Below are 13,007 nucleotides of genomic sequence, written 5' to 3'. Positions count from 1 at the left end.
TGGACATGTTTTGTCTTTTGAAACTATAGGCTTATGTAATTCTTTCTTTTTTCATTTGTTGAAACAAGTAAAAAGGAAAAATCCTAACTAAAAATGCATATCCCATCTCAGGAGCATAGCCTTTCTGTGCTGAAAATGTAAAGGCTGATCATAGAAACATGGTTCAGCAGTCAGTCATGAATATATGAATGTCTTTAAGATTGAGAGTCAAACCCACTGGTTGGTGTGTTTTACTGTAAGAACATCGGTTGTGTTTGCTGATGCAATGAAGAAGTCCACATTAGGCTTATAACCAACCAGAGTTATCTTAATTGAGTCTTCTTTTTCTGTGTTCAGCAGAGAAATGGATCAACTGCAATGTCTCATTCATCCTTTTCATTTCTTCATGACACTAATGTGGAAAAAGCATGTACAGTTCTGAGGAAAAATCCCTCTATACATGTTTTTGCTTTTTTCTCACATTTAAAAACCAGCAAATGACTTTAAAAGATGTGGTTCACTCTGTGGTGTTCTCTAGTAGGAAAGAATGCCTCGTAAGTCCTACTGTAGGTAAAAAAAAAAAGTTCTGGTGCACCTGTTCCAGGAACTAGAAGTGAGCCACATAAGAGTTGAGCTTCAGACGGCAGGATTTGGAGTCTTATTTCCCGATATTTGGACATCTCGCCTTTGACTAACAACAACACAACTTTACCACCGACTGTTTGTTTTGCAACGTTGATGTTTTATCGCTACAAATAACTCAAACCTGAAGGAGTTCTGCTGTGTGGTGAAGTTGCAAATGCTAACAGTTAGCTTTTACTAGCTAAGAGGTTCTCTGCTGTTTCCAACCAACAACAGCCTTCCCCGTCCCGAGGCAAGATGGGTGAGCCCATGAAAAGACAGTGTGACTTAGATCTGTCAGGATTTTCAAATCCTAGAGTTTTGCCGTCTATTTTCTATCAGAAGCTAATTAGGGCTTAACGATTTAGAAAAGTAATCTAATTGCGATATTTTTCTTCAATATTGCTGTTGAGATTTAATTCACGATTATTTTCTCACGGGGCTTTTCTCATACTCTTCAACTAACGGAAGCAAAAAAGAAACTATAATATAATATAAACAAATTTATGTACCTACATATTTATCTTCATATCATCACTACTTAGCCTAGTGAACTAGACCAAATTCTTGCCTTGCAAAGTTTGGCTTGCCAGGCTAATATCTATGAGTTTATTTGTTTACATAAACACTCACATGTAAAGACACATTTTTGTGTTTGAGGGTGCGATGCTTTGCAGCCAGGAGCACATCCCTTGAAAAAGCATAGGTTTTAGCAGCACCTGTAAAATTTTATTTGCAGGAAAGAAGTGTGTTCCATTTATTGAAGTCTTTTGTGTTTAGAGTTTTTGACGTCTTGTCCATGCAGAGCTTCCGTAGTTCTGTTACTTCTAGCTAAAACTCTGTGGAGTTAAAGTTTTCTGGCTTTACTAAAATATCTGTCTGTACTTATTTGATTGATGGCAGTTTTAACCTTTTATTAAACTCCAAATATAATCATTTGGCACTTTCCTAATTCATAATTTGTAAGAATTTAATTGGCAATGTTAGCATTAGCATCACTATGGGTTTTTCCATGTATATTAGCATTGTGCTAACCACTCGCTCCCAGTCAAATTGCCTTTGCGATTAAAAACCTCCTTTTGTCACATCGCAATTTAATTGCATACGCAATTAATCGTTCAGCCCTAAAGCTAATGCAGGAGATAGATGTAGGAGATTATTTTCATGTTCAGTCTGCATGAAAAACTCAGTGATGATTATCATCAGAAATAAAGATTTAAAAAATGTTTTTATTTATTTATTGGTTTTTTGTTGTGAACTAAACTTTAAATATCAGACAAAGATAAAACAGAGTAAATACAACCCTGGATATTGGTTCCTCTGCTAGGTTGAAATAACATATTTGTTTCATTCATCAAAAAACATCTTGATAATCCCCTCCAAATTTTGGAAACATAATTCATGAACTGATGAGATGAAAAAATACATATTTTGAAATGTGTCTGTTCAATAGTCAAACACAGAGGTGGTAGTGTGATGGTTTGGGGCTGGTTTGCTGCTTAACCACCTGTTGTAATCGATGCAACCATGAACTCTGCTCTCTACCAGAACATCCTGATGGAGATTGTTTGACTAGCTGGTGAGGATGCTGTCCATCATCACCTCAGTGCTGCTCTCTCAGTCCACCAGGCAACGTCTTCCTTTGGTACATGTTTCAAACAGAAAGTGTGGGTGGAGAAAGACTCTGGTAGTGGGGGTGACTTGCTCTTTAACCCCTTGGGCCCTAGGCCTTTTTTCTTTGGGCCCTAATGCCTCCCAATCGAGGGCCTTTAAAGTTTCATATACCAAAAATCAATAATTGTTTACATTCCCCAAACACACATACAACTACAATCAAAAGAGTTTAGATTGTAAACAAAGCAATTTTAAAATTTTAATACATTAAGATACAATATTACTTGAACTTTATTTTAGAAGAGCAGCCCTGTGTGAAAGTGCTGACAGGATGGAGGTTGCGGGTTCAAATTCCATTTAGGAAATTTAGTCAATTGCTTTATTTATTACAGGGGTCCTCGACTAAATTAGTTCAAGTTTTTTTTTTCCCCAGCAGACACCAGTAAAGGCCAGATGCTCTTCTAAAATAAGGTTCAAATATCATGTATCTTAATTTATTACTATTTAAAATGGCCTTGTACTGTTCAATTGTAGTTTAAGTTGTGTTTGGAGAATGTAAACAGGTATAGATATTTGGGACATGAAACTGTTAAGGCCCCCAATTGGTGGGCATTAGGGTTAAACACCTCTGACTAAATAAAAATAAAAAAAATTGTAGAGAGATGTAAGCAATTCATTACCAGTTGTTGTTTCCACCCAGTATGGTAAAACTTTTTACATTTAGGGGTCAATTACTACAATTATTATATATTTAGTTACAGATTACATTACATTTAGATACGTTGCAGGTGAGTTTCAGCAGTCTTTCTCCAAAAAAACTGAAGACATCATGTTAGAACTGTGTTCATGTGTGGAAAAAAATTAAACAGAAGATCAGAAATTGTTGTTCAAAGCCCTGACCACTGTGGTGTGAAATCATTTATTTTTAAACTATGTGCTTTTTCATATTCTCTCGCTTCAGCATATTAGTCCAAGCCCACTGTCAAATCTGTGAAATATAACAACCCCGAAAACAAAGGGAAATGAATCCAGAAATGAGTAGTGAAAACATGTCGCTTCACAATTAGATGCCACAAATTATTTGCGTTGCATTACTCTCTCTTGTTTTGCTCTTTCACATTTTCATCGTTCGTCTTTTCCCGATCCATCTTGTCTAGCGGTACCGTGAGAGATGGGGCGATTCTTTGTCTGCTGACTGCCATCCATTCAAACATAATTTCTGTTGGCTGACTAGTCTCATCCTCTTGTTTTCCACTTCCTACATGTATTCCTCGTTCATTTTCCCTCAGCTCACTCACGTCTGCTGTGGGCTCACTTTTACGTCATTATTTTGTGTTTTTAGAACGTCTCCTTTATAGTTCGTCAGGTTGTTTTGGCTCTTTGTGGCAGTCGGTGCTCTGAGTTAGCATGCATGCACACATACTAATATACTGGTTTGTGTGCGGACTCCAACTGTTTCACCACCGTAAAGGTTTATGTTTCCATGTCCTTAACCATCTGCCAGTTCTGTCAGTGCTGTTGGATCTGAGGCGTGTTTGGGCTGTTGCATTGATTCGTTGCATTATTAAAACACATATGAAAGCATTCAGACAACCTGTTTAGCATGACACCATCTGACTCTCCAGTCTATCCCTATAAATAAAGCCTTATAGATGGATATCAGTGGCGTTCAACAGGCAATTCTGTGTCTCACAGACAATTTAAAACGTATAACATTCACACTGTTGCACTGAATAATATTGGCTTGTTGCCCTGAAAAGTTCTGCATACATTAATGCTCTCAGAGAGTTCTTAATTTTCACGAGTTTCAGCATCTTTCCTTCAAAACCACCCCAGGTCGCATCAAAATGTAGATTTCACTTTTTAATTACTGGAGCATTCATGGCTGCAGTGGATGTCGAACGCTCGTGCTAATTTACACTTGATTTCTGTCTTATAAATGTTAGGGAGCACGCGCAGTGATGTTGGTACAGGTTCTGGAGGCCACCGGGTTTTCAGAATTAACTTTGCAGGTCATGCTGACCCACACAAGACTGAGGAATATCTACTAAAGAAGTTTCAATTCATGTCCCTGAACATTTGAATTTGTGTATCCACCTACAGCAAAAAGAAACATTTTAGATTTTTACACAAGACTGCCCATGCTAGTCACAAGTCTGATACCCTCAATCCTTGTTCACCAACCATCCAAACTTCCATTCAAAATCCACTTCTGATCCATAGTCGTGTACTGCAGGTGATGTCTTTATCCTTGGCCACACTCTCCAGCTCTTCCTTGGGACACCAAAGCATTCCAACATCTCTATTTGAGGGGCCATTCCAGCCATTTTCTGGCCAAATGCCTCAGATATGGAAGAGTGGACCAGATAGCCCTTGTTTAATAACCCAGTTGAATAACTACAGGGTGTCAAAAGTGTTTCAATATGAACATTTTAGCATGTATTAAACGTTTGGGAAAATCCCAGTTTTCTTTTGAAAGTGTGTGCTTATTACAGGAAGTGGTGGACGTAAATGTACTTAAAAGTAAAAAAGGAAAGTATTGAATTAACACTGCTGGTACATTCCTGCTTCCTGTTTTTGGTCTCCATCAAAGTTATTTAAAAAAAGACAGAGTTTACACCCTTGTCTGTGCAGACTTGTGCAGAAAACTTTTACCGTTTCACTGTGAAATCAAAACTGGCATGTTTTATAGCTTCAATGATGTTTCAACCTGCGTAAAAAGCCTTCCTGCCATCCATAAAGGCTAAGGGGTGGCGTGATGTCACGTGCAAAGGGTCAGTAGCTCATCTGTTCTGAGGTGTAGACACAGATTGCCGTAAAGCAGGGGTGTCAAACTCCAGTCCTCGAGGGCCGGTATCCTGTAGCCTGACCATTCAGCCCCATGCCTCCTTATAGAAAGCCTAAGTCTCCTCCCTTTCCGGTCGGCTCATGGGTCCCCGGAAGAACAAAAAATGAATTCAAGTCAATGGGGCTAAAAGAGCTATTTACTAACCCGCTTTGCCTTATGCCCTGGATCACACTTATGTTGTACTTCAATTTAAATGAAAAGTAATGATGGGTGTTTCGACCACGCCTGTCACGTACTTTGTGATTTATCAGCTTGTAAAAATTCGTAATTAGCATGACTACATCAGCACGTCGCAAATATGACATCACCTCATAATCCCCTCTTCCCTAGCGTAGCTGCTACTTACCACATGGCCAGATGTAAGGCGGTTCTTTCCTCCTGTGGGATGGGTGTAAAGTTTGCTGAACTTACAGCCATTTTCCCTTTGTTTTTCTCCGTGTCTGGTCCGATGACGTCACTTTTGTGAAGCGCATTTGTAGCACTGGACTTATTTTCACACAAAACCTAAAATAGTTTCCCCAGTTTGAATATAAACATGTTCTTGGTATCAAAAAGCTTCTTTAAAAATCATGGACATCATGTGTGAAATCCATGGAACATAAGCGGAATTAGAGAAGAACGTTGTTACCCCGTTGACTTGTGTTCATTTTTTTCGTTGTTCTGGGGACCCGTGGTCCGGAAGTAGATGGCTTAGATGACTTAGGCCCCCTATGGGAAGCATTGGGTCTGGGAACTCTCCTATTTAAATAACCACACTCCCTGAGAATTCTAACCGAGCCAATCAGCGCTGAGCAGCGCACATCACACACCCCATTGCTGAGTTTCTCATTAATACGGCGACTGAAGCAGAGTTCGCTGCGGCTCTTTCCTCTGTTCTAAATGACTTGAACACGTCTTTAAAACCACAAGTAGAAGTGCTAAAAGCCATTTTCTAAAGAAAGATGTTTGCGCTGTTGCCAGACGCCATTTTTGACTACAGCTAAAAAACTACAGCTGTACAGTCGACGTTTCTGCCTTTTTTCTGATTGGTTATTTTAGAGCTGGCTAGTCCCGCCCCTCATGCGCCTCTCTGCCTGTGAGTAACCAGACTAGTTCTTCTGTGTAGAATTAAACAGCTGATGAGTCTGGCAGGCCAGGCCAGGTATCCTGCATCTTTTTGTTGTTTCCCTGTTCCAGCACGGTTGAATCACCTGTGCAGCAGCTCATCGAGCTCTTCAGAAGCCGATTGCCTGCTGATTGAAATCAGGTGTGTTGAAACAGAAAAAAAACACTAAAACATGTCGGATAGCGGCTCTCGAGGACCAGAGTTTGACACCTGTGCTGTAAAGCGTGACTTTGTGAGACATCAGAAGAAGAAGAAGAAGAAAATATCATTTTTATAGCGCCTCTCAAGATAAAAATCACGAGGCGCTTCACAGAAGCAAAAAATGTAAAAATATAAAAAAGCATTTAGAAAATGTTTAAAAATATATTTAAAATGAGCAAAAAATAGACAATTGTGATAAAAAATGTTAAGAAAGAGAGAGAGTGAATAGGAAAAAGGGAAATCAGTGGATCCTGAGGAAGGTGGAATAGGTGGGGAGAGCAGAATAAAGAGAGAGAGGTGAAGAAGGTCATACAAAAGCCAGCTTGAACAAGTGAGTCTTCAGCTGCTTTTTAAAGGAGACCACTGAGTCCACTGATCTCAGGCTCAGGGGGAGAGAGGTCCAGAGTCTGGGGGCCACAGCAGCAAATGATCTGTCACCTTTGGTCTTTAGCCTGGTGCTGCACAACCAGTAGGCTTTGGTCACTGGACCTCAGGGACCTGCTGGGGGTGTAGGGACTAAGAAGATGACCGATGTAAGATGGTGCTTGTCCATGTAAGGTCCTATAGACCAGAACCAGGATCTTGAAATGAACCCTGAAGTTGACTGGCAGCCAGTGAAGCTGGAGGAGAAGCGGGGTGATGTGGGTGTATTTGGAGGACTTGGTCAGAAGCCGAGCACAGGCGTTCTGAACCACCTGTAGACGGTTCAGGGAGGTTCTGCTCAGACACGTGGAAAGAGAGTTACAGTAGTCTAAGCATGAGGAGATGAAGGTGTGGACAACTGTCTCAAGTTCAGAGCGGTCAGGAGATCAGGAGAGCGGTCCAGAAGTTGCAGAAGTGCCTTGTATTAGTAGTGCTGGCAGCACTGAAGCCTGTCTCCCAAAATTTGAGATGATTCATTATATTTCTGTGAACGAACACTTCTAAAAACTGCATGCAGACGGAAGTGGAAATAAATGCAAAGATCTTTGTTAAGATCGTATATTTAACCATCATTAATGTTTCTGCCATAACGAAAAGTTACAGTCGAGAAGATGATAGATGATTTGGTCTATGTCAAAAATCTATGGCCAGCAGAGTTTTTCTCTCCTGCAAGAACTTGTTTGCATGTTCTTTCCTGCAAAGGGCTTCTGGTTCAGTGGTGTTAGGAGTAGTCTGGCATCCGTGTTATAATGGTTCATTGCAAAACTTTTGCCTTGCTGCCTCGTGAAGTGGTGTGGTGTACTGTCTGAGATGCATGAAAGGAGACCACTAAGACAACATTTTAGTTAGTAGTGTGTTATTGGTGCATACTACAGGCTGACACAGACTGTTTCACACTGAGTAAACCAGCAGCCAGGTCACTTACATGTTCTCCTGTCACTAAACCACTCGGATGATGAATCTTGACATGTTCATCTTCTGTTCGCACTTGGGCTCAGCTGCGTTAGTCACAATGGACCGGCCTGATGGCTGACTTTAGTAATGACACAGAAACACAGCCTGTGGCCATTTTACTCCACAGACACCAGCTGTAATGCTCTAAATGCGGTTCTTACTGGCAACAGGACCCTCATGGGCTAGATGAGCCTCTTTCCTCCTCTCTGCTTATTCCTTTTCTCAGCCTCGCTGTTCGTTGCTGCTTGTTTGTCCGATGATGTATTGCAGCTGTAGGAGTGGTATGGCTTTGGTTGGACCTCGGAGGACTCTGAAACTCTCCCTCTCCCCTCTTTGTCAATTCAATTCAAAAATACTTCATTAATCCCAGAGGGAGATTAGAGTTTCAGTACACACAATTCTGAGATCAGACATGCATACATACATACATAGACACATGACAAGAACTGGTGACTGTGGTCATTTGCAACCTGAGCCGTGCTACCTTAATAGATCAAGAGGGTTTATATGAGGATAGGGTCAGGGGGAGGGGGAAAAGGCTCTTCAGGAGTTACCCTCCACAGAGAGGGCAGCTTTGCTATGCAAAAAAACAAACAAACAAACAAAAAAAAAAAAACACCTCAGACAGAAATGCAACAGACTTCAGACATTACACAACATAAGTGTCCACTAGGTGGGGAGGTAGCGTTGGGACTGTCCTCACTTCAGCGCATGCAGCCGCACGCCCTCCCAAACACACAAATCTGCAGGCTTCATCTGTGTCCACAGCACAGGATCTAGCTAGGTTTGAGGTCTGTAACTGGAATCAAAGTGTGGTTTTATTGAATAATCCACTGACCCAACCATCAATCTCTCACATCTTTCTCTGGTTTTTCCCCTCATCCTGCTCTCCTCCACTGTGAGGCTGCAGTATCAGTCATCTGTTGGAAAGCTGCCCTGCTTCCTGTCACAAAATGATAAAGTACTTGCTACTGAACAGAGAGCAAAGTAGAAGTTTTGGCCTAAGATAATGTAAATTTATAGATTAGTAGCATGAAATGTTATGGAGCAGATGGTGTTTGCTAATTGAAACATTAGAATGTTTTTTGATGTGTGTGTGTGTGTGTGTGTGTGTGTGTGTGTGTGTGTGTGTGTGTGTGTGTGTGTGTGTGTGTGTGTGTGTGTGTGTGTGTGTGTGTGTGTGTGTGTGTGTGTGTGTGTGTGTGTGTGTGTGTGTGTGTGTGTGTGTGTGTGTGTATGTTTTTCTTGCAGGGACTTGGCAGTGATCGTGACATCCATTGCTTACAACACCTGGTTCACCAAGCTGTACTGCAAAGACATGCGCATAGTAATCCCTATTTAAATATTGATTCTGTGTTTTTAAATGCCTGCTCTTGCAAACCATGTTGCCCTCTTTCTCACACCTTCTACACGTCTGTTTATTGGGAGAAGTAATGCTAATGTTTAATCCAATCATATCTTGTCCTAAAATGATAAATTGTGCATTTCAGTGATGATCACTACTTATAAAAATGCACTCTAGGACTGATCAAACCCACAGCTGAGTGAACACTGTGTTACATAAAAGCATTTACACATCGAGGTCTAAAAGTTGCAGGTTCCTACTTTTTAGCAAAAATCATGAACTCTGCATATTTTTGTTGTGGAATTTTTACTGTTAATGTGAATAAAGGCAGATGGTAGAACAGCTATGGCCAACAGTTTTGAGAGTGACTGATTCTGGTCCTGACCATCGACATATAAAAAAGATGGACATACCCCGCTCATTGCGTTGTGGGGGGCAGGTTTGAAGCCGAATCAGAGGCTCCCACCTCTGCCATTTTGGCTGTGTCAAAGGTATGGCGTTTAAAGCGTGCCACAACCCGTGCACGCGCATTGGGTCCGCAGCGCGCGTGTGAACGGGACTCGTGAGCGGAAATATACATGGCGAGAGGTCATTTGTGCACTGAGAGGGAGCAAACTGTGTCTGTGAGCGCACAAGGATGTGCACAAGTGACAAACCTGCGTGCGCGCGTGGTCAACGAGCACACGGCAGAGGAAAACGTGCGCGCGCGGCAGCCTCTGTGCGCGCTCGGCAGCCTCTCTGCGCGCTCGGTTTCTGACTCCTGCTCGCTCGGCTGTAAGGGTTTTGGCACTCTGGAGGCGTGGCCTGTGGCAGATCTTCTCTGTCCTCTGATTGGTTAGTGTACCCCGCACTTTACCCTCTACCTATCTATATAAAAAAGTCTGCTAGTCAAGTAGTCGCTGGCATAGCTCAGTTGGAAGAGCGGGTGACTCTCGCCTTGGAGGTCCCAGGTTCGAGGCCGGGCAAGGAAAATGCAGTAGATGTCATGTTAATTTTTCTTAATTTCAGGTATTTTACAGTTGTGACCGTTCAACTGTCATTAAACGTCCGAATGTTTGCTGGGCAGTGTTTTAAAAAGTGCACGTAAGCTAGATGGTTTTAACCATATAAAATTACATTTTTTGTGATACTGGAAAAATACATACTGAAATAAAACTACTGATTGAAAACTTTATGACTGTGGTTGTACAATATATGACTCACTAATACACTGCAAACTCCCTTAGAGTGGGGCTTCCAGAGAGAGAGAGAGAGAGAGAGAGAGACAGAGAGAGAAAAGTTCTTGCCTCATTAATGAATTGTTTATTTTTTTCAGTATTTAATTGACAAATTATCCTTTCAAATAATTAATTGATGAGTTACATAATTGTCCATTTAGAATTGTTGAATGGACTGAGTCAAGTTTGGTGCACTTTATATATTTCAAAACATGTTTTTTATTTTATTTTAATGATGCATATAAATAATTTAAATGTTAATTTAATGAAATATTTCTATTTTTTCATTACCTCACCCTTGTTTTGACAAAAACGGGACCTTGCTGGATAATATCATGGAGAAACTATTTGTTCACAGTACATGGCTCAGTGAGGATCTGTGTAAAGGAGGAGATACTCAGAAATCTGTCTGCAGATTGTTACAACCCAGACTGGAAGTGGCGGGCTGTAATAAGAAAGGAGACCAAACAGAGGAGTGGGGGTTCAACAACTGATTTATTTAACAAAAGTAAGGATTTACTAAAGCAAGTTAGTGAACAGAAAATGGCCATCTCAAGGTTTTACTCGGATGTCCCTCAGCAGGGTGCAGCACTGTTGAAGGTCATCTGAATGAAAGCTTGATATGCAGTTTCTTTATGAAAGTGTGTAAATATACAGTATGGTTGCCGTACATATGTTGAGGTTCTCAGACATCAGGCTTCTTTGCCCAGGCCTTCACTAGTGGGCTATTTTAAAAGTTGGTAAGGAGAAAAACCACAGCATATAGCTGATTGTTTACAAATGCAAGGAGGGGAATAACAATCAAAATGCTTGTGTTCTTGGACCAGATGAATGGAGCGGTCCACATGCACTCAGAGATGTTATGGCTTCTGTTTCTATAACTTTACATGCAGACATTTGAGGTTTGCCAGAAAGGAAAGCTGGCCTGTACACTTTGCAGGGCACAATGTCATCAATGCAGAAACCCCTGTCTACCAAGATGACCATCTCTAGTTGTAGCATTTTCAACACACCAGATTCCCAGGTTGGTCGCTGATAGTTCCAGCATACAGTGCTGAGACAAAGGTCACTGGCCTATGTGGCACAATCCAAATGAGCCTCTTCAGAGTGCAGTTGAACTTGAGGAAAATATATGACTCTGGAAGAGAGGGGAATATGGCCATTGACACCTCAGATCAGTGCAGTCAAGAATTACTGGTGTTTGGGTAGTCCTGAACGTGTTGTGATGCCCCCACCGTCTCATTGGGTTTTCATTTGTGTTTAATTGTGTTTTTCTTCTGTTGTAGGCAGCTGGTTAAGCAGCCTTGGAGGCACCTGGGCTCAGGGTGTGGTGCTGCCTACAAAGCCTACTGTTTTTCTGCTTTCACTGGGTCTCTCCTGTGTGGTGGAGAGTCCTCACTGGCCATTTTCTGTTCACTAACTTGCTTTAGTAAATCCTTACTTTTGTTAAATAAATCAGTTGTTGAACCCCCACTCCTCTGTTTGGTCTCCTTTCTTATTACAGCCCACCACTTCCAGTCTGGGTTGTAACAATCTGCAGACAGATTTCTGAGTATCTCCTCCTTTACACAGATCCTCACTGAGCCATGTACTGTGAACAAATAGTTTCTCCATGATATTATCCAGCAAGGTCCCGTTTTTGTCAAAACAAGGGTGAGGTAATGAAAAAATAGAAATATTTCATTAAATTAACATTTAAATTATTTATATGCATCATTAAAATAAAAAAAAAACATGTTTTGAAATATATAAAGTGCACCAAACTTGACTCAGTCCATTCAACAATTCTAAATGGACAATTATGTAACTCATCAATTAATTATTTGAAAGGATAATTTGTCAATTAAATACTGAAAAAAAATAAACAATTCATTAATGAGGCAAGAACTTTTCTCTCTCTGTCTCTCTCTCTGTCTCTCTCTCTCTCTCTCTCTCTCTCTCTCTCTCTCTGGAAGCCCCACTCTAAAGGAGTTTGCAGTGTATTAGTGAGTCATATATTGTACAACCACAGTCATAAAGTTTTCAATCAGTAGTTTTATTTCAGTATGTATTTTTCCAGTATCACAAAAAATGTAATTTTATATGGTTAAAACCATCTAGCTTATGTGCACTTTTTAAAACACTGCCCAGCAAACATTCGGACGTTTAATGACAGTTGAACGGTCACAACTGTAAAATACCTGAAATTAAGAAAAATTAACATGACATCTACTGCATTTTCCTTGCCCAGCCTCGAACCTGGAACCTCCGGGGCGAGAGTCACCCGCTCTTCCAACTGAGCTATGCCAGCGACTACTTGACTAGCAGACTTTTTTATATAGATAGGTAGAGGGTAAAGTGCGGGGTACACTAACCAATCAGAGGACAGAGAAGATCTGCCACAGGCCACGCCTCCAGAGAGCCAAAACCCTTACAGCCGAGCGAGCAGGAGTCAGAAACCGAGCGCGCAGAGAGGCTGCCGAGCGCGCACAGAGGCTGCCGCGCGCGCACGTTTTCCTCTGCCGTGTGCTCGTTGACCACGCGCGCACGCAGGTTTGTCACTTGTGCACATCCTTGTGCGCTCACAGACACAGTTTGCTCCCTCTCAGTGCACAAATGACCTCTCGCCATGTATATTTCCGCTCGCGAGTCCCGTTCACACGCACGCTGCCATGTATATTTTCGCTCGCGAGTCCCGTTCACACGCGCGCTGTGGACCCA

At 41.4% G+C, this 13,007-nt stretch overlaps 1 protein-coding gene across 2 annotated transcripts in view; it reads left to right on the top strand.

Moving 5' to 3' along the window:
• Positions 1 to 13,007, top strand: part of carmil3 (capping protein regulator and myosin 1 linker 3) — a 158,456-nt gene that overhangs the window by 48,991 nt on the left and 96,458 nt on the right. For both annotated transcript variants that reach the window (XM_054733343.2, XM_054733299.2), the window contains exon 9: positions 8,997 to 9,072. In XM_054733343.2, the coding sequence (XP_054589318.1) occupies positions 8,997 to 9,072 (76 nt within the window). The remainder of the gene's footprint in view (positions 1 to 8,996; positions 9,073 to 13,007) is intronic.

This window comes from Nothobranchius furzeri, chromosome 11 (genome assembly GCF_043380555.1).
Source record: "Nothobranchius furzeri strain GRZ-AD chromosome 11, NfurGRZ-RIMD1, whole genome shotgun sequence".
In the NCBI taxonomy this organism is placed as follows: domain Eukaryota; kingdom Metazoa; phylum Chordata; class Actinopteri; order Cyprinodontiformes; family Nothobranchiidae; genus Nothobranchius; species Nothobranchius furzeri.
The sequence above is the reverse complement of the archived record's forward strand: the minus strand, read 5'-3'. Positions and strand labels throughout refer to the sequence as shown.